General features: G+C 35.8%; 2 protein-coding genes across 5 annotated transcripts; both read right to left on the reverse strand.

Moving 5' to 3' along the window:
- Positions 1 to 3,280: 3,280 nt before the first annotated feature.
- Positions 3,281 to 9,057, reverse strand: LOC113730591 (diphthine--ammonia ligase). Of its 3 annotated transcripts, none has more exons than XM_027255366.2 (12): positions 8,847 to 9,057; positions 8,663 to 8,734; positions 7,898 to 7,977; positions 7,369 to 7,594; positions 7,255 to 7,287; positions 6,842 to 6,924; positions 6,682 to 6,754; positions 6,046 to 6,403; positions 5,624 to 5,955; positions 4,614 to 4,948; positions 3,765 to 4,110; positions 3,281 to 3,620 (listed from the first exon to the last, which is right to left on the reverse strand). In XM_027255366.2, the coding sequence occupies exons 1-12, from the start codon at positions 8,922 to 8,924 to the stop codon at positions 3,402 to 3,404; spliced, it is 2,235 nt and encodes a 744-aa protein (XP_027111167.1). In that variant the 5' UTR covers positions 8,925 to 9,057; the 3' UTR covers positions 3,281 to 3,401. The 3 variants fall into 3 exon arrangements, with proteins under 3 accessions (XP_027111167.1, XP_027111168.1, XP_027111170.1); XM_027255367.2 differs by having other exon boundaries at positions 6,046 to 6,379; positions 8,847 to 9,056; XM_027255369.2 differs by lacking the exon at positions 7,898 to 7,977 and having other exon boundaries at positions 8,847 to 9,010.
- A 1,056-nt stretch (positions 9,058 to 10,113) lies between these two features.
- On the reverse strand, positions 10,114 to 19,400 carry LOC113730592 (serine/threonine protein phosphatase 2A regulatory subunit B''beta-like). 2 transcript variants are annotated; one of them, XM_027255370.2, is made up of 13 exons: positions 18,809 to 19,400; positions 17,317 to 17,562; positions 17,111 to 17,216; positions 16,772 to 16,871; positions 15,160 to 15,265; positions 14,877 to 14,967; positions 14,002 to 14,143; positions 13,089 to 13,236; positions 12,860 to 12,969; positions 12,257 to 12,413; positions 11,607 to 11,732; positions 11,294 to 11,444; positions 10,114 to 10,533 (listed from the first exon to the last, which is right to left on the reverse strand). In XM_027255370.2, the coding sequence occupies exons 1-12, from the start codon at positions 18,956 to 18,958 to the stop codon at positions 11,304 to 11,306; spliced, it is 1,623 nt and encodes a 540-aa protein (XP_027111171.1). In that variant the 5' UTR covers positions 18,959 to 19,400; the 3' UTR covers positions 10,114 to 10,533; positions 11,294 to 11,303. The 2 variants fall into 2 exon arrangements, with proteins under 2 accessions (XP_027111171.1, XP_027111172.1); XM_027255371.2 differs by having other exon boundaries at positions 10,347 to 10,471; positions 18,809 to 19,257.
- Positions 19,401 to 20,390: the final 990 nt, after the last annotated feature.

Genomic DNA, 20,390 nt, shown 5'->3' on the forward strand with positions numbered 1-20,390 from the left:
TGTAGGATCGGAAAACAGACCATATATAAACCCCAACTCCAGAAGAAAATAATGCAACGAAACATGGTAGCATGATAATCAGTAAAGTTAAAATCAATAAACTAACAAATGCAGAACTGTTTCAAAGTAATCCATCTCAAGACCACAACTTCGCAACGGCCAACAACATGGAAACCCAGGAAAAAGATTTGATTGGGTTAAAGAATTAGAAACATTTACCGAATGAATTTCATGTCATGCATGCGGGAGCAACAATGACCACTTAGTATAGAGGAACCATACGAAGCAGCATTAACATTTGGGAGAAAAGGTTGTTTCAATGGAGAAGAATGGAGACTATTAGAAGATGGTTTGAGAAGTTTAAAAACGCTGACAAAACGGGAGGGAAGTAGTTTTTGTTCAGTAGAATTTGTGTGTCTTTTGATAAGGGTTAATAGATAATGGTTTAAGTAGGAGATTATTTGAGAATTTTTTTTAAAAAAATACTGTAACACTTTTTTTAATGTGATGTATGCGAATAAAAAGATGGTTAAAAAAAACTGTACCATTTTATAATGCAAGCAAATAAATTTGTGTAAATAATTTGCCATCAAAATACACTCATTGTTGCTTCTTAATTTCATTCCATGACTGTCTTACCTTTTAACTGGAATGAATGAAGTCCATCATTTCCGGATTTTGGTGGATCTACTATGTGATAATTAATGCATCTCTTGTGGTGCAATTTTCCTAATTAAATCGATAACCCATCTAAGCTTAGCACTCGTAGCAGGTATACCAGATTATGCTGCAAAGTTCCTAAGAAAAAAAAATGATTATACTATTGAATTCATGATACGTTAGTTATTACTACCATTAATATAAATATCTTTATTTATTGGGCACTCATTAACACACCTATATTTCACCCAACCTATCATGTATATATATACCAACATTTACTACTTTCTCTTGCATTTATATATTTTTCCTAATTAATCTTATATTTTTAAGAATCTAATATCTGAAATATATTTGAACAAGTACCCATAAGGGACCTATTAAATAAACCATTATTTATTAGGATGCAACGCATGAACGTTAATAACTCTATTATATATCCCGTATAGATTATTATTATTTGAAATTTTTTAGAAAAATATATTATAGCTATTTAATGTGTATTAGATATAAAAGTGACTAAAAAAATGAAAAACGCAGAAATTTTTTGAGAAAAAATGACAATCCAACAAGGTTAGAACATATACATATGCAAAAAACTCAAGTGCCAAATCGGGCCATCTATTTGGCACTTGAGGTTTTTTCCAAGTTTATCTGCTACAAGTTTTTTAAAAATTTAAGCTACAGTAACTTTAAAAAATTTTTCAAAAATTTTAAACTATACACTTCAAAATATTCAAAAATTTACACATTTCAAATTTTTTTTAAAAATTTCTATAGTAAATTACAGTAAAATTTTAGATAAACACCCAAAAAACTCACTTGACAAACAGGGCCAATTGATAGCCAGAAACTTCAACTATCCTTTATTTCTGATGTTCTTTTCCACTATTTGTTGTCCCTAACTCATGCGTGTGGCTTTCTCATCATGCCTCCAAATTGGAACAACAGATCGAGTGGAAATTATTATGCTTCCCAGTAGGCGTAGGCGTAGCTAATAAAGACTATTTCCGATGAGTAAGACTAAGATCCCATCTGTACAAAAGGGCAGACAATGAGTTACATGAAATATTGAGTCGGGATTTTGCCACTAATACGACAAAAAAATACACAGACAAACATTTCTAGTAGGAATAGACTGTATTTCTTACACAATCTTCAAAGAGAGAACTTTTCATATAACTGAAACAATAGTGACAAAGGTTTTTTAAGATATCTGCATCGAAGGATTTCTAAAGCCTGGCTGCCACTATTATCACTATGACGATGCATGTAAATATGGGACGGGACGTGAGCCGAAGTCCGAACAGGGAAGATGCAATGCATGGGCAGTTAAAAAGACACTCTCCAACTCCGGGAACTGGATGCTGTCCTTGCCATTGATGACCAAAACCGAAGCTTCATTTGCATCCTTCACACTCACAGTCACGTGGGGCTAATCAATTTACATATGTACCCTTTTGTCACAATGATTTCGATGACCATATCATGAAATTCAATTTTTACACAAATATCATGAATTAAACGGTGATAGCATAGTATATAAAATATCAATTTATATAAGATTTACTATATATATATATATATACTCCCTTTCTACCTAAACAAAACAAGAAGAAGAAGAAGAAGAATAAAACTATGCACCACCCATCAAAATGCTTTACTGGTGAACAGTATTACCAAAACAGTTGACAGAAAGCGCCTTGGCTTGAAGATAACTTGTTCGTATTCAATTTAGCAAGTCCTTCTGGGTCAGGATTATTTCAGGCCCATCTGTAAAATAGCGGTGCTTTATTTTATTTTGTGGTGGCTGGCCATGACCATGAGGCGTGCCGCTCACCACTTATCAACCACCACTGCATTGTTTGTGCCTGACAAAGCTTGTTGGATTCTTCTTCAGAGTAAGATACACATGCAAAGCTTCAAGCAGGATACCCTTGTGGGCATGGTCTCAAAGTTGCAATTCTTGCTGTTGTGTCACCATAGCCTTTGGCAATGCCATTAACAAAATTTTCAGCTACTTACATTCATAAGCACTAACCAATACTTCAAAAAAAAAAACAAGAAGAAAAGCACTAATCCAAAAGGACAAAAAAAAAAAAAAAAAACCAAAACACTGGGCTTACTTTTTCACTTCTCTCAACCCTAAAAATGTCATCTCTGTAGCCGCCAAAGGCAAAACAAAATGGGGGAAGTTGCTGCTTTATGATATCTAATTTTGCCGCCAAGGTCTTTGATCATAGATGATAAAACACAAGTGCTTTAAATTTCCAGAGAGTCTTGAATATGGTGCGTACCACGTATTTGCGTCTGCAAGTGTCCAACCATAGAGCTGGTACTTGCTGGCATGAATTTAAGGAAGCCTTTGCTTCCCATAACTAATGTACGGATGCGATGTCGTGTTTCTTTAACTGAGCGAGTTTCAGTACATAACCTACCCCACCACTCTAAGATTTGAGCTTCCAGCATCCCTCATCCTGCAGAACAACCTTCCCCACCTCTCTACGGCTTATTGAGGATGTGATACGAGATTTTACATTGCAAGTATGCTGCGAATAAGAAATGGGAAACCATCAGAGAATAAACAAAATACTAACAATTTCTCCACAAGCCGCCCGGGTACTTCGAAATGATTTATACATAAAAATCGTGTAAAAAGATTCTATAATAAATTTACAACACCGCATTTCCCCCATTGCGGATTGAAAAAACTACCGAATCCGTCCCCTATACAATTAAAGCTACAATTTTCTAGCAAAAACTTCACAACTGAGTAAACCACCATCCACGGAATTTGCAGACCTCCCAGCACCCAAGACTGGAACAAGGTTGAATATGGGGTCAGTGGTGGTCCTTCTTTTTGGGTTTTGCCCAGCGAATTCACTGAATACCCTGGTAAAAATTAATAACAATTCTGCATGAGAGATGTGAAGCCTTGTTGCAAAATAGAGCCTGAAAGTCTGCAGAAAGAAACGGATGGTTAGACAATCTGCAATTTGACGCCGTATGCAGAAAATCACGGTAAAGATGCAAGTGATTAGTGCCAATCCAAGGAAAATCTCTAAATTGAAGATTGTTACTTTGTTAATGCAAAAGTATCTTACCGTGACATCATCCCAAGAGAAACGGTTCTCTAATAGAAACGCATCCAGAAGATAAACACAAAATTTTGCTATTCCCTCAATCTGGTTCTCAATAAGGGTATTACAGCCTGCACTATCTTGAAGAAGGAACTTGGAACAGATCTTTCCCACAATATCTTGTGTCACGGATAAGACGGCAGCACAAAGTCTCCCAGGCACAACACATTTCTGCAGGCATTCATCATGCCAGTTTTCATGCTGGAAACCACAATAATCTTGTGCCACATAACTAACTTCACCAGCCTTGTTATTAAGAGTTCCTTTATTGCCCAGCACATAAAGCACAGGCTTTACTTCTACAAGAGCCCTGCATAGAAGAAATAATGCCTTTCTTAGGATAAAAAATTGTTTATGTTGGCTGAAGCAATTGTCAGAAGGAGATATAGCTATTAATTAGGAAAGCTTTCATTAGATGCCACGGCCAAGTCATCTGAGAACTTAGATTCATTTCTTGATGCAAATATTCACTTGTAACATACCTAATTCAATGGATAGATGTCATTCTTATTAATGGACAGAAACAGTCGAACAAGCAACAGAAAGAGACTGCATTGTAGTGTTTCATTTACTTTTATAGTTCTCTCCTTTCGTGATACGAAGTACCGATATGTGCATCATTATTGTCATATCTATACATAATTTTATCCCATTCCCCTCCTCAACCCTTCTCAACAGATTAAAATACCCCTACATCCCCTCTCAGCTATTAAAAACATCTGCTTCCAACTAATAAAAACATGCAAAGAAAAGTTGTCTCCAATACTCAACAAGCTTTGTAGTAATTATAAAGGGAAAGAAAATAAATAGCACCTTTTTGGCAGATCTGGAACCAGAACATATAAAAAAATAGGATCAAACACGTCAGATGAGCATCGATTGTCAGAATCATTTAACTTCATTTCCTTAATAAATAAGTTTGTCTTCTCAAGGGCAATTCGGTCAGATTCATTCATTGAAGCTGAGCAGTATATGACAAATAGAATAGCGGATGTAGCTATTGAACAGTTAAAGCATTTTGCTATTGCTTCACTATTTTCCAATGCTTGCTTGAGCTCAACTGTAGGACCTCCACTAGAAAGCAGCATCGTTGGTGGGTCAAGACCCAATTGACCTGCCATGTAGAGAATATCCTTGTGCAGCGTTGCCTGGCAAAGGGGAAAATGTACGCTTGTCACTTCATGGCTTAAGTTAAGCATTATTAAAGCCAACTGGTTATGCAATCTAACTTTGCACGCTGACATAATTAAACTCGCACTCTCTAACATGACGCTATAACTGGACATAAACACTAAACTGAATTCAGCACATGAACTTTAGTGTAACTTAACAGACAACTTCTCAATGACATAAAATGGCTATAAGACACATCAAAACCAGTAAATTCATAGGTCAAATTGTTCAATATGATTAAAATAATAAGCCAATTGAACTTTCTAATTATTAATTCTTTGACCAGACATACTCTATACGATTGACATAATGCATTGCCTATGCTATTGTAAACTGAAGTTACTAAACAACTGCATTTTTTTTTAATAAGGTAGTTTAATCTATTATTCGAAGCATACAGCACTAGAAGCCTAAACAAATACAGGATTTCTTAGTACAAGCTCTCATACATATTCTTCTCATTCTGCATATGGTACTGAGAAAAGTCTAACAAAAAAGAAATTGATCAGTAGGCAAAAGGTGGGCTCAAACAGAACAGAACCAAGCACCCAAATCCGAAGTACTACAAAGTGCCAATTTTATATACTTAAAGGAGAAAGCAGAAAATGTGACAACCAAGGTAATTGAAAAGAAAAGATTAGTTTTATAACCTGACTATAAGGACCAATGCAACTAGGAGCCCAGTCAGATATACTCTGCACGTGCAAAACTCTTTTAGTTTCATCATTGGCAACCAACACTTCAATATATGCCATCCCTAAACCAACTTGTGATAGAGGAAGCTCAACTGTGGAGCGTGATGGTACACCAAAACGACACTTATCTTGAGTAATGAATCTGATGTATGTTTCATTTGCAACTGCAAATTTATTCATATCAGCAATGTAAAGATGAATATAAAGTACATTCTCCCAGGAGTAACAACATTCAGCAAGTTGCAATTCGATTTTCATGAGAACATACTCCAAATCTGCCTGCAGATCTGTCAAATTTAAATTTAAAAAGAAGTATTAGACGTGTAAAACTGTTTTGATGCAATTCTTAAGCTTGTACTGTAAATACATATACTAACCTCCTGAAGTTTTAGATGAATCTTGCAACCAGCATGAGATAGAAAAAGTATTATCCATTTTGGTTCTTGAAATCTGGAGTTCCTGACTATTAACATCTACAAATTTGCTGGCAGGATGATTAGACATACTAATGTTTTCACATCTTTGTTGACAATCTCCTTGGACTTCACATACCAAATCAAATTCATCATCGTTTTTGTTACTTTTGCCCAAGGGCACAGTTTCTGCTCTTTTCTCCAAGTGGAATGCCAAAGGATGAAGGATGCCAACGGGACATATGGGATCTTTTGAATGCAAGACAATTTGAAATTCATCTAGCACAATGTGGGCATTCTGAAAAAAGTTCATTGCATCAAACTACATTTTAAGTCTTCCCTCCCTCCCCCCCCCCCCACCACCACAACAACAAACAAAAAACCACAAAAATGGGTGGGGCGAAGACAAAGAAACTAAAGCTGTACAGAACAAACTTGGTAAAAGCATTTGGTAAATTATACTGAACAACTTAGTGGGTATAAACTAGATGTTCCAGAGATCAGTATCAAAAAACTTACGACTCCGTAAGTAATGAGAGAAGGATACAGTAAGATAGGACAGCAGTAAAGACATGTTCGAAAAGAAGAGTGTACACTCACTTTAAAGAGGGGACAATCAAGAGTTAATGTTTCATATTCTCCTCCTTCACCACAAACATTAAGTCCATATAGCCTGCCAGATTTGTTGGTAAAACAATTTAATATCCCCTGTATCTCAAGTACAATAAATAAAAATTTTCTCATAATTAACCCGACATACTCTTTCAGCTTATGAAGATGTGGTTCCAACCATGATATTTCTTTCCCCAAGTGTTTTGAAGGATCCAAACCCATGGCTGCAACCTGAAAAATCAAGAGGTCAGGTTACAGTGAATTATAGCAGAAACGCTTGCACAGGGACCTGTGCCAATTTTACAAAAATTAAATGTATAAATTATTCGTTTCTGATAAGTAAAAGCTACAATGATTCAATTTCACCTCAAGAAAACCGTAAATTTATGTAAATGTGTCCTATATATATATCGCATCTAAAGGCACATACTTTCTTGTGTCACTTTACTACCATCCACCATTTGTTTCCTTCGAATATTGATGCAGAAGACAATAAAAAGTGTATGCAGAAAAAGTCAAATAGTAATATAGAATAGAAATACATCAATGCACCTACTATACCTTTACTGTGATGGCAACAATTCCAGCTTTAATCTGGGGGACATACAAAATTATTTAGAGTTGATAACTAGAAATACCAAAAATCTGTCTTTAATATAGATAAAATCATATTACCATGTCTCCAAGGAGTAATGACTGGTCTTGCTTCCATAAATATGCCAAAGAAACAAGTCCTAACCTTGAACACACACTTTCGACCCGCAGTCTTTGATAATCAGATGCAATTGCACCAGAAGACACAGCAGCAACAGAGGGTATCTGTTGTTTCACTTCATTTAACAAGATGAACATATCCTCAACCTCATCCCCAGGTGTGGTACTGTAGGTGAGGCCATGGTGCCTGAAATCCAACATTCAATTAGAAAAAAGAGATTAAATTCCAAGGTATCAATGTTTTACATGACTCCCAATTAAAATGATCAATCTCCAATTTCTTCACCAATAGCAAAAATGATCACACTCGAAAATATTTTGACACAGTAAGAAAAACTAAGGGTACTAATACAAAAAAAAAAAAAAAAAACAACTGTGAACGTAATAAAGATTGATAACTTTAGAATTAATGTAATCCTAAAAGGATTGTATATTCCTCGAACATGATATTGCTTATACCCAAAAAGAAATTTCCATTTAAGCGGCTTGCCTTGTGGATCCTTGTATTCGCCTTCTAAATAATGGAAGACCCATGCATTTTGCATAGCTAACGACTATCTGGTGCCCAACCTGCAAATTAAATCAGGAAAATGAATTCTAATATCTATTGTTTAATATGTCATGATGAAGAAAATAATTAAATATCAAGAGATCTACTACTTGTTTGTATCGATCAGTTTTCTAAGGAAAATCTTTTCCTCTTGATCACATTTTATAAATTAGTGATAAAACCATCCTCATCTCAAATCCCACTCTGTCTCCACCCCCTACCCCAGAAAGAAAAGGAAAACGAAAGGACGAAACTCATTGCATAGTGTAATGGTCAGTGTGGAACAAAAAACCAATCCCAAAAATAAAATAAAATAAATTACTAGCAAGACTGCACAATCATATTTAGTTACCACTCAAAGACGCTTTAAAAAGCAACAAATCAATTTCAGCAAATTGTCCACCATAGCAGCACTTGTTAAACTATTTTTCACTAATTCAATATCCCACAGTTCGATCACACATTTATACTTCCTAGTACACGAAATTCTCCCCAGTAAATAAACAAACTACTGTCAAAAGCAAATGACATTTTTTTTCTATGCAAACATTTGCCAAGCAGGAAATTACACCACAATTGCAAAGCATAATGTTTAGCCGCATCCTGACTTAGTTTCATATGTCTTACGTTGAGATAAAAAGGGTAAATTCTAAGAACAAATATGTAAACAACTGATTAAAATCATTTCTAGGAAAAATGTCTTACAGTTTGATACATGTAGCTATCGAGCTCGTCCTCCGCATCATCAGACGGCAGTAAGTTTGCCAACGCAACAATCTGATTGTCACCAATTAATATCCACCTCTTTTTAATCATTCAGGTGCATATAGCATATAAAAGAGAGAGAAAAAAAAGGATGGAGAAAAGAGAGAAGGCGAATGCTGTGGACCTCATGACCATATGCGAGGCATTTCATCATGGCATAGCAGCTATCTTTGCCGCCACTCACTAGAGCCACCACCTTCATCTCCACCGGCTGCCGGAAATCGATAACGCCGACCGATTTACTACTGCCTCTAGGGTTGCCCTTCTAATTAGTCTTTGACTTGAAAGTGGAAAAAGTACCCAGACGTACTAATAGAGTACGGACAAGCTCACCCTTTGCTTTACGACCAGTCTGAGATCATAACTTCCTTCTCAAATTACATTTCTACCCTGACTATGGGCCTAAAACCCGTCAACTACGATTTTAGAACCATGGGCTGGGGCCGATAGCATTTATCGGCCTGGTGGTACGTGTAACAGTCTCCAACCTAAAATTCTCAGTCAATTTTTATTAACATTCTCCAACGTATAAATGTTGTTGTTGATTACAATTAAAGTGGATAAATTTGAAAGATTATGGTGTAAAGTGTTTAAAATAAAATTTTAAGTTACGAAGTAAGAATGAGATACAAGTTTTAAATACAAAGTAGAATACTAGAGTTAGTTATATTTCAATCATCTTAAACATTTATGCAAATAAGTGACAAGCATTGATTCAGCGACTAAAACTGAAGGTCTGAGATTATTATGTTTTGACACCCGGTTTGCTTGGAAAAGAAGTTACTTGAAATAATTATTGTAGCACTTTTTGTGATGTGATATATATGAGATAAAAAATAATTGAAAATTGTGTTAATAATGCAAGCAAAACAAAATCTGAAATTTTTATTAAAAAATCTTGCAATCCAAACAAACCGAGACTCTATTTGGTTTAATGAAAATTGCGTAGCAGTGACTGATTGACGGGGCCGCTAGATCAGATGGTAGAGAGCAGGGGTGCTTCATGTTCTAACCGTTGACACTTTAAACTTGGCTGAGCATTGACTGAGGTGATAACAACAAATTGCCCTGATTCAATGGTCTCGAGATAAGAATTCAGAGATGCTACATTACATACATTATTATTATCATTTAAGTCGCTACGATTTTCATACTCTCCATAATTTGATTCCCGAGTAATTTTCTACGATCCATCCCATCTGTTAGTCTGGCACAGCACCCGTAACAAATGAATTTATATTCACATCCATCAGAAAGAACAGCAATAGTTCAATCAAAGTAAGCGAACAACAACATCATCATTACACAAAATCCACGGCACAAAACTAACAAAAACCGCTACAGACTCAAAATCTTAGAAAATTTAAAAGACAAAAAGGATCAGCACGAGATACGTAACCTGAGTTCTGACCACACTACAACTTGAAAAGAAGTATTGAGTGAAGGACTAGAGTTTGGCACTAGAGAACAATTATTCAAAATATTTGCCTTACAACTAATAAGAGAAAAGACCAGAGATAATAACTTAACGCAAAGCTTTTTCGGTTATCACCTAATTTCCAAGTGGGCCTACCTCCCCAAGTGTCCTAACATTCTAACCGGGGACTTCCACCTAACAAGGAAATTTTCGCAATTCCTCAGCTTGGCAAGCTCGTCACCATCAGATCAAATGAACATTTCCTTCTGGCTGCATCAGAAAGATCTTTGGACATTTTGAACAGCAATGCTGGTTTTCTCCCGAAGATCTGCCTGCAAATCAACTGGTATCAGCTGGATAGCAAGCTTGTAATGAAAGAATTCAGTACAGACACCTGAAATTACAAGAAAAATCCATGTCATATATCATGTGATTTTCGCATCTGCATTTGTTCTTTCCAAGCACTGAATATTCAAAATAGTGCCCACAGTTTTGCAATTAAACATTTGGTGCAAATACTTATTATCTGTATCAACTGTTAGAGCTAGTTGGTTGATATTCAAATAATAACCAAGCACCAAGTATACTTCAAAAAAGTTGGATATTAAGGCACAGTTCATCTGTCCTTTCACTATGCCCTTAATAATTAGTACTTGAACAAGTTCCTGCCGTGCCTAATCAACACAGTACAACTACTTTTCACACGGCGAATCAATTAATGCCCTGCTGCTGCCTCCATAAAAATTCAACTGCCAGCCACTATTACGATGAAGCACAAATCTCTCAATTTCTTACACTCTACTTAGGCATGACATTAAGCACAAATCTCTCAATCTCTCAAACCCCCCCCCCCTCCCCCCAAAAAAAAAAACCGACAAGGAAAAATGGACCTCACAAAAAAGGCTATTATCAAGTCTCTTCACTATATTGTTTTGCACATAGTACTTGAAACAAAATATACAATGTCATGGGGGTGAACTGGATTGAATCCACCACTATTTATTTTAAGCATATCATGCTTAGTCAATGCTATATAAATCAGTATATCATAATAATGCAGCATGCTGGCAACTGACTTGAATCCATCACTGTTCATTCTAGTATATCATGCTTTGCTAATGCCATATCAATCAGCATATCATAATGCATCTTACCCACTGAAACTCAAAATGGAGCCTCAAGCGATTCATCCCAAACATCTGCACTTCCATTAGAGGCATCCTCCGCATCTTCCTCCATTGAGAGCCTAATATATTCTCGGTGGGCAAAACGATCCCACTCTGTCAATGTTGGGTTCTCACGCTCCTGTTAACATAAAGGAAGAATAAAGGTGGCAATTATCAAATTACATAATGTGCATCCCAAAATTATCACATTAATTATATTATGCATATCTCAAATTGCAACAAAGTCCCAGGTATACTGGAACTTTTGCTTGACTATGAGCAAACCAAATGACTGAACTACCTGACGGATTAGAAAAGGATCACGGGTCTCAAATGCCATGAACTTATTGAGGTTGAAAAGGATATTGAATACACTGCCTGACAGCCTGCTTCCTTTCAGGTCACGTAATGTAAAGTAGCTTTCATTCTGCAAGACAATCCAACTTTACAATTTATTGTTGCATATGAAATTAGCAGTGGCCAAAATGAGTCTATGATATCAGTTTTAAAAACTTTAAAACCTTGTAGGACAATATGGACAGGATACCATCCTTGAGAGCACATTCTTTGATGCACTAGGACCATTAAAATAAAAATCTAGTTTCAGAAATAGGAACAAACCCTAAAACTGACAACATCATCTTTCTACAAAATCAAAGATTAGAAAGGAAAAACGAAATTGGAATATGGTCTGTTGCAATGCTTTCACATTGCTTTAAGCAAGAAAATACAAGCCTCAACATAAGGAGATTCTCTTTGCAAATTAAAAAAGAAACGAAAGTCCCAAAGGCATTAACTAGCAATTGCTAACTAACACAGGAGAAGAAAATCTGGTGTTATAACTATATGTGCCCCCCAAAATTAAACCGACAGCAAAACCACAAGGAGAACCAAAACTTGGCACAGAAAACAGAATTGAGAAAGATTCGGTGATGTTATAAAGAAGCTAACCTCTGGACTTATCATGTCAACCATCTGGCATAAAATATCCTCAAAAAGTACAGGCTCCTGGGCCATGCATTCCATTCTATGCAACTGCTCCTCGTAGAAGAATTGCAGTTCATTCCTTGTTATAACCCCATTCCCATCCAAATCTATGCATTTAAACCTGATCAGGAAAGGAGAAAGGGGGAAAAAATGTGCACAATAGAATCAATTATACATCAAATTTCAGTTGCTGCAAGTAATAAGATCCTCTAATAATTTTGATAAAAAAGTTATTTTACTAACAAAACCCTATTCTAAGACGAAAGAAACCTTATCATCTTTTATTTGACATATTCATATGAACTTAAGTAAAATAAATGAAAATAATGAAATTTCTAAATCAGCTGGTTGCATTCTTGAATGACAACACAATGACCACTATAAACACACTACCGACCAACAACCTCCTAGATGAAAGTTACCATATGATGCTCCAAAAACCAGGTCTAATATTTCTCCCTGTATTTTTTTGAAAATAAAATTGTAACATAATTCTAAGTGTCTAACTTGAGGAAAAACAAATACTTCAAAGCAGTTATAACATTCATATTGTTAGGAAAACAGTACCAGTATTCAAGACTAGGTTCAGATGATTTATCCTCCTCTGACAATATGAAATAAACGAAATCTTCGTATCCCATCTTTCCTTCAACCTTGCTGGTGAACTTTCTTGGCACCTAGGAACAAAAAGGACATTACAATCAGAAGCAGCCTTAAATAAGCTTAACATGCCTATTTCGTCAGCAAGCATGTACAATTACCCTGAAAACAAATATAGATCATTAATAACTATTACCTGAGAAAATATCCTATCGACAATTCTGTAGGTAAGCGCATGGTTGCCATATCTTATAAGGTTCTCTTTATCAATTAAAAAATCATGATCTGTGTCCAGCTCCCAAAACTTGCAATAAATCACATAAAAGTGTTCATACGAGAAGTACCTGAAGCACAAAATAAAACCAAAAAAAGAACAAAAAAAATCTTAAAACTCGGAGAAGAATGTATCAGATCATATACTACAAGCATGCAAAAACCGCATGTAATTCGTAAATCTGCAGCACCTAATGAATGCACAATGCTTTGCCCCAAATTGGAAGATAAAATCTTTATGTTTGTAGTTTCAAATAGTAAATACAACATCCATGAAATAATCAGCCCGCTTGGCAAACAAGTTTTTGGCCAAGTGTGTCTACTACAAGTTTTTTAACAACTTATAGCTACAGTAATCTCAAAAAACTTCTCAAAGTTTTTAAACTACACACTTCAAAATATCCAAAAATTTACACACTTAAAAAATTTTTCCTACAACTTCTACACTAAGCTACAGTAAAATTTTAGACAAACACCCAAGAAACTCATTTGCCAAACGGGGAAGTTAGCTGGTAATGAAGGGATATAGCAGGGCTGTAGGTTGGACTATTCATCAATGAACCATTTTAACAAATAACTAATGCCACAATAACAGCAACTTATTTACACACACTGTTCGAGTTAAATTCCTGGAAAAAAAAAAATCAAAGGGGCTTACAAGACAATAGAATGACATACTAAATTTCACCAGGAGCACTTCCACTAATAAAAGCAAAATGAATCCATTTTTTCCTTGAATAATGAAAATTGAAAAGGGACTACAATTTAGAATGAGATTGCTTATAAGCAATTGATCTAGCAAACAAATAAGGTAATTTGTCAGGTGCAGAACTTACCTCAAAACCTTGTTAATATCCTCCTCCTCGTCAGCATGTTGCATTGCAGCAATTAAGTTCGAACGTTTAAGCTCCCTGAGGGTAAGACGACCATTACCCGATCTATTCACGTAGTAAAATATTCTGTATATTACAGTTTCAGCTGGCCAATGGAATAAAATTGAACGTTACGATGCAATGAAACAACGCAATTCAATCGAATTAAAAGAAAGTATGAAGATATATATAAAATGGAAAAGGAGAACCATAAAGCCGCTTTAAGGGCCAGGAATGCCAGATGTTTGAGAGCAGTCAGGTCAAAAGTTCTGGAGTCACGGAAACCACCATACAATTTACCCTACTTACCACCCCCTCCCCTTCCCCCCCAAAAAAACAAATTTGCATTTATGACTTGGCTATTACAGGAAAGTTAAGAAGACCATGCACCCAGCCAAACAAGAAAGGGGGACCATTCTTTGAAGGACCAACCTTATGAATATGTTTCATCTTCTAATCCCAGATTCATTTATCACATGATGATTTTTGAGCAATTTAAAATACTCCCAACAGTGTCATAATATAATTTTCGACAAACAACCCACTTCAGGAACTCAAAACCCAAAAATAAATGGAGAAGAAACTGCAGCTAAGTGCCAGGAAAATTGCATATTGATTATCAAAGAAATCACAAGATACCCCTCCATTAGAGTTAGTAAATGAGGTATGTCCCTTGACATTTACTTTGAGCCATTTCATAATGCAAGACTTCTCAAAATTTGGAATTTGTTTACCCTAAATACCCTAAATCTAAGTGAAGCATCGAACTCCATCGTGCAAATCAAGAAAACTAGTAAAAGAGACAAAAATAAAAGTCCAGCAAGAGAATTCAAAGATACCATATCTCTCTTGAAATTCAGGTGTACTCTGTAAGAACTCCAAGCCTGGATGAGTTGCCAAAAGTTCTCGAAGTAGAGGTTTGAAGTCATCCTGTTAAAGTGAAATTCATAGCCAGTTAAAAACAACTCCAAAGGCACTTTGTAATCTTCGCGCAAACATAGTCAGTTGTAAGTGTCAAAGAAATTCTTAGAGCATTTCAATGCTACTACTTAAATTAAAGCACGCCCTAGAGTAAAATAACATAGCCAAAGAGTAAAATAACACAGATAATACAAAGAGCACCTGAGTCAGGTATCTGAAATCTGGCTGTTTCAATATTATAAATATCTGCGTAGCAATATCTTTTGTCAACATGTTGCCGTTTACCCAGTAGTCAACAAAGGCATCTCTACAAGTGCATAACAGACTTAGTCAAACAAGGTATTGACAGAATATAACTGAGACAGCAATCAAGAAACAATAACAAATTAAGTTCAAATAACTTCTATAAAACAGCTCCAAGGCCAAAACATGTATGATGGCAGACCAAATCCAGGCACAACAATTAGGTAAAAGATACCATTCTCTGTATGGCATATAAAACCTCAAATAATTTCATGCACCTGCACAACAATAGATATGCAAAAGATGCCATTGTGTATGGCATATAAAACCCCAAATAGTTTCATGCACCCAAGAATATAAGACTGGGAAATCCTTAAAAATGACAAAACACCAAAAGAAAAAAGATATACCAAAGGACACAAAAGAAGAACAGCCCTGTCTAATAAATGTTAAGTTTGAACTTGTTTCTCCATTTTCTTTTTGTTAGCAATGGCCAATTACAATGGGTAGACAGTATGATCCAATAGTACACTTCGTAGGAATGCAAAATGCACAGTGCCAAGGAGAAGGGTACTTGTTTATGATGTTTGACGTAAATTCAAGTCTCTCAGAAGTTGAAGACTTAGTGGAGGAGAGGCCTGCAACTAAAACATCCCGCAGTTCAGGCAGAACAGGTCCTTTAGACTGCCTTGTCTAACATTCCTACTCAATTCCTTTCACAGGTTCTCAAAATGTTTAGAACAAAAGGAGCAGAAACCATACAAACAGCATTACTGCCAGCACTAACAATAACATATTTGCTCCTTCAAGAGCTCCCACAAGCATAATGTGGTGCTCAAAAGATCCTACCATCCATACAAATCAAACAGCAAAATCATAATCAATGCCAATCAGCTGACAAGCATGATAGGCACAAACAGTCTAACACATGAGACAAGCTTGTTAAGTTTTAGTGATGATAAATGCCTAGAAGTCTAGTAACAAAAAACAATGTCAAAGGATGACTTGCTTTGCCACCCAAAATTTAACAAACACTAGGCAGTTGAAAATTGGCACATCATCATGTTGGGTGAACTTCTTCCAGACCATAGAACTTCTCAGACAAGGCCAAAAAGGCGCCAAAAAACAATGAGATTCATTGCACCATATGAAGTCTCCCAGGTTTTTTTTCCCACCAAATTCTCCGCATAAGCAAGCATCCCATTAGACGTAATAAACCAAGCAAGGAAGGGGAAGAACAGAACCAAAATATTGCCCATATTCGAGGCAGAAAATATGCAATACTTATCACGTCCAAGAAAAGGCTCTCTCCATCTTTTCCTCCATAATGACATGCATAAACATAGGTCTAAGAGCAACATTAACCCATTCATCCCAAGAAAGCTTCTAGAAGATAGATATAGAATCAAGAAGAATGGTACCAAAAGACAATGAAGAAAAGAAGCAAGATTAAGCAAGATTTACATGCAACATTGCAGAAGGAATGTCGAAAATGATGGATGTCTGAAACTAACAAATAGTATGGTCTACACTGGACTATATAGGAAGTTTCTTAGTTACAGAGCTGTACCTGGTAATGATCCCTGTACCATCAAGATCCATCTTTCTGAAAAGTGCACTGGAGAAGAATGATGGCAGCTTGCAAATTTCCTTTGTCACAGGTTTAAATTCTGACAATTGATTACAAGGAATGTCAGTGAAAAGAAATTTTTATGAAAAATCTCTAAATTCTATACATTGTCACTTGTGACACACCTTAGAGTAACTGAAAGTTGGATAACATACTATTACTACAAGATATGGTTTCTAAATCATAAAAGTTGAATATAATGCTATTACTGCAAACTATATTTTCTAAATCATAAAAGCTGAATATCACGCCATTACTACATACTATTCTTGATCGTACCATGCATTTGTAATCCATCCATGTGGCCATAAAAGAACTGATTGATCCTAAACAAACACCGCTCTTTCATCTCATTTGGAGGTGGACGGCCGTTTTGAAAGTAAAACTGCAGTCATTCCAGAAAATTAACAAAGAGAAACCAATAAACGACAATGCTTATCAGCATCCATGATGTTTTAAGAAAAGGAGTGCCAAGGCTATCCAACCTGAGGTATAAGCTCTTTAACTGGTTCATTCACTAATTTTAAAGGAGAACCCAATACAGAGGGGCCTGCCCTTTGTTGCTTGGTGGTTCGAGGGGAACCAGATGAACTTCTTGGAGAAAGTGGAGGCGTGCTGCCGGCAGGAAACATGGAAGGCAATGAATTACTGGCAGCAGAACTTGTGTTAGAAGATGTTCCAGAAACATTTAAAGGACCACCTCCCTTGGCATTATTAATTAAAGATTTGACCTGCACTTACAAAAAAAGATGTTTTGTTTCGTATGCATGTGCTAAACACTCGAAATATAAGAATAAATAATTTCAGGTAACAAAATCAATAAACAAAGCTTCTGCTTCAAAAGGTGAAGAATGAATAAGAAATTTTTGACAAAAGCAACTTGCACTGCTTTAAGAAAGCTACAGAGAAAATTGATAATGAAATAACAGTAAAAACCATACATTTCACACTTTTTGCAGAAAAAAGTAACCAAATATATATATTCAGACATAAACCTAATAGTAGCAACAAATTACACAGGATCTGGGTAGCCCTTACGCCAACTGTGAGCTGAAATGGTATCCAAATGGAAGTAATTCTATACTATGGAAAAGGTTATCAAGTCAAGAATCAATGAGGTGTGTCTCCTGATAAGAATTCCTGTACTCATGCATGTCAAAGAATACACTATGGCTCAGCAGCATCCGTTGACACCCAAAAGGCACCGATATTTCACCTGATAATGCATTGTTCAATATAAAGTAGGGCTCCTTTCACCACACAGTGCTAATTTAAGAGGCATTTTTTGAAGAGCTTCATTAAACATTAATATTAAGAAACATGGAATTCGGTCAAGATTGGACTTCAACGACAACTATGCTTAAGTCAACACAAACTTCTTAGGAATCAACCCAGCTCATTTTTTAACCTAATTCAGCACCGTTAAACATTAAATTCTTCAATTCTTTGCCTATCTAAAGCTCATTTTTGTCGAATTAACACATATTGCCATGTCCTCTGGCCCATTGCCATTAAGCAGTACTGACAAATAGCTTCACCGTGGTCACATTAACACATGCTGCCATTTCCTCTGGCCCGTTGCCATTACGCGATACTGACCAGTAGCTTCATTAATTGTAATAAACCTAAGAATACCATCCTGGCCTGAATTATCCAAAGGATTGCTAATTATATCCACATGACACCCTCAATCTCAACATCAACAGATATCATTACCTTTTCCTTCCATTTTACAATTCTCACACATTCCTTTACGGCCCAATTACAATGCTAGTTTTAACAATTCATGCTCTCCATACATAGCGCACTAAATTCACATCCAATTCACTAGCAGCCTAAATGAATGAACCAGGCGACAAAACAACACTTATATTTACACAAAAATAAATGCACCTGATTACAAATTATGCAATTCAATCTTTCACAACAGGGCAGGCAATAAAAATCTAAATCGTTGAGCCATGCATATAAATATACCAATGAACCGGTGTCAGGAAGCGAAAGCCATTGGTCGAAAAGCTTCTCGGCGACACAAGGGTTATCTTTGATAGCCAAAGGAGCCACCTCTGGCAGCTGCAACAAGTCGGCATCGAGACACGCCACGTCACTGTTAAAATCTAACTCCATATTTATAAAACACTCCAATCAAAATCCACCGATATCTCCAGATCTTCCAACGCTCTCTCAATCATCAAACAAACCCTAATTTAAAGGGAAACAAAGACAAACAAAATTCTTCCTTCCCTATATACACGAATCAAACGGCCCGGTTTAATTTGGAATTACAACGGAAAATTAATTGAGATCTAATAATTTTACAGATCTTTGACAAGTAGTTTATTGGCGATTATGGGATAAACCCTAGAATTTAATTCGTTCAGGAGATCGGAGGAAGAAACGACGCTTTGGGAAGTGAGTGTTTATGTGAGATGGAGTGATGGTTTGGAAATTGTATGTATAGGTTGATATATACATACAAATATATGAAGGCTAATTGTAGTGACGACAGCGGGCAGACACCTGAAAAGATGAAAATCCACAACCCACAGATGAAAGAAAAGAAAGAAGCGAAAGGAGGGAGGGCCGGGGAAGGGTCTCTTGGTCACAAAGCCGTAAACGATTCTAAAATCTATTTGGCCCGGCACGTGGAAGAAGCGTGACGAGTTCAATTGTTCTTTCCTCATTCAGTTCAGCTGATGGACGTTGCTTGCATCCACTAGTACTATACTAGTTTCGTCGAGCAATCTGAAATTTGCATCATCATGAATATGGAAAGTGCGCTTGCGAGTTTTGAAAACGTGAAAATTTTTTGAAGAAAAATGATAATTCAAACAAGGCTAAATTATTTTCGTTTTACTCTCTTCGTTGTGTTATATTTTTGGTATTGAATGAAGGGAGTGATTTTCTTTCTAAATCATTTATATTCTTGCAAAGGTAATTTAGTTAGTAACTATTAGCATTATTTTACTTCAAGAAACGTGATAATGCATTTATGTCGTTAATAATTATGTCTCAGTTTTGATTTTTTTTTTCCAAGTTAAATTTAATCATAAGAGATCCAATAATATGTTTAGGTGAACTTCGTTATAAATTAGGTTGGCATTTTAATTACACGCATTTTGAGTATATATAAAATATTTTGTTTGATAAATGTGATACCTTATCATACGGTTATAATCCTGTCACTTGATCGTATTGTGCACGTAATCATCTCTATATCTTTTCTCTTTGTAAATGTTTAAGAATCTATTTCTTCATGATCATCTCACGCGAATTTTATGCAAAACGTTGATGTTTTTGTCAGCCAAATAATAAATTGTCTTTTGAATCATTAGCTATAACTTCATAATAGTAGCTTCCATCCACATTCATTGCTATTCAAAGTAATCATGCCCGTTGATTTTCAATTTTAAGATCAAATGTATCATTGCCGCGCTAAAGTGTTAAACAGGCAGAACACAAAGAAGATGGAAATATATGAATGTACATATATCTAACATTTCATCAAGAGGAATCTTTTGTTTGCATGTACGACTTGTTCCATTTATCCATTTTGTCC

Source organism: Coffea arabica, chromosome 2e (assembly GCF_036785885.1).
Source record: "Coffea arabica cultivar ET-39 chromosome 2e, Coffea Arabica ET-39 HiFi, whole genome shotgun sequence".
NCBI classification, from domain to species: Eukaryota; Viridiplantae; Streptophyta; class Magnoliopsida; order Gentianales; family Rubiaceae; genus Coffea; species Coffea arabica.

What these genes read in the sequence shown, in the direction of transcription:
- LOC113730591 (XM_027255366.2), bottom strand. Translation starts at nt 8,924, where the DNA reads ATGAAGGTGGTGGCTCTAGTGAGTGGCGGCAAAGATAGCTGCTATGCC. An exon ending in ATAGCTACATGTATCAAACT is followed by an intron (nt 7,978 to 8,662) that starts GTAAGACATTTT and finishes TTTAATTTGCAG; the next exon opens with GTTGGGCACCAGATAGTCGT. An exon ending in CATCTTCATAAGCTGAAAGA is followed by an intron (nt 6,755 to 6,841) that starts GTATGTCGGGTT and finishes CAAATCTGGCAG; the next exon opens with GCTATATGGACTTAATGTTT.
- LOC113730592 (XM_027255370.2), bottom strand. Translation starts at nt 18,958, where the DNA reads ATGGAGTTAGATTTTAACAGTGACGTGGCGTGTCTCGATGCCGACTTG. An exon ending in TCGATAGGATATTTTCTCAG is followed by an intron (nt 12,970 to 13,088) that starts GTAATAGTTATT and finishes TTTTGTTCCTAG; the next exon opens with GTGCCAAGAAAGTTCACCAG. An exon ending in ATCCTTTTCTAATCCGTCAG is followed by an intron (nt 11,445 to 11,606) that starts GTAGTTCAGTCA and finishes TTATGTTAACAG; the next exon opens with GAGCGTGAGAACCCAACATT.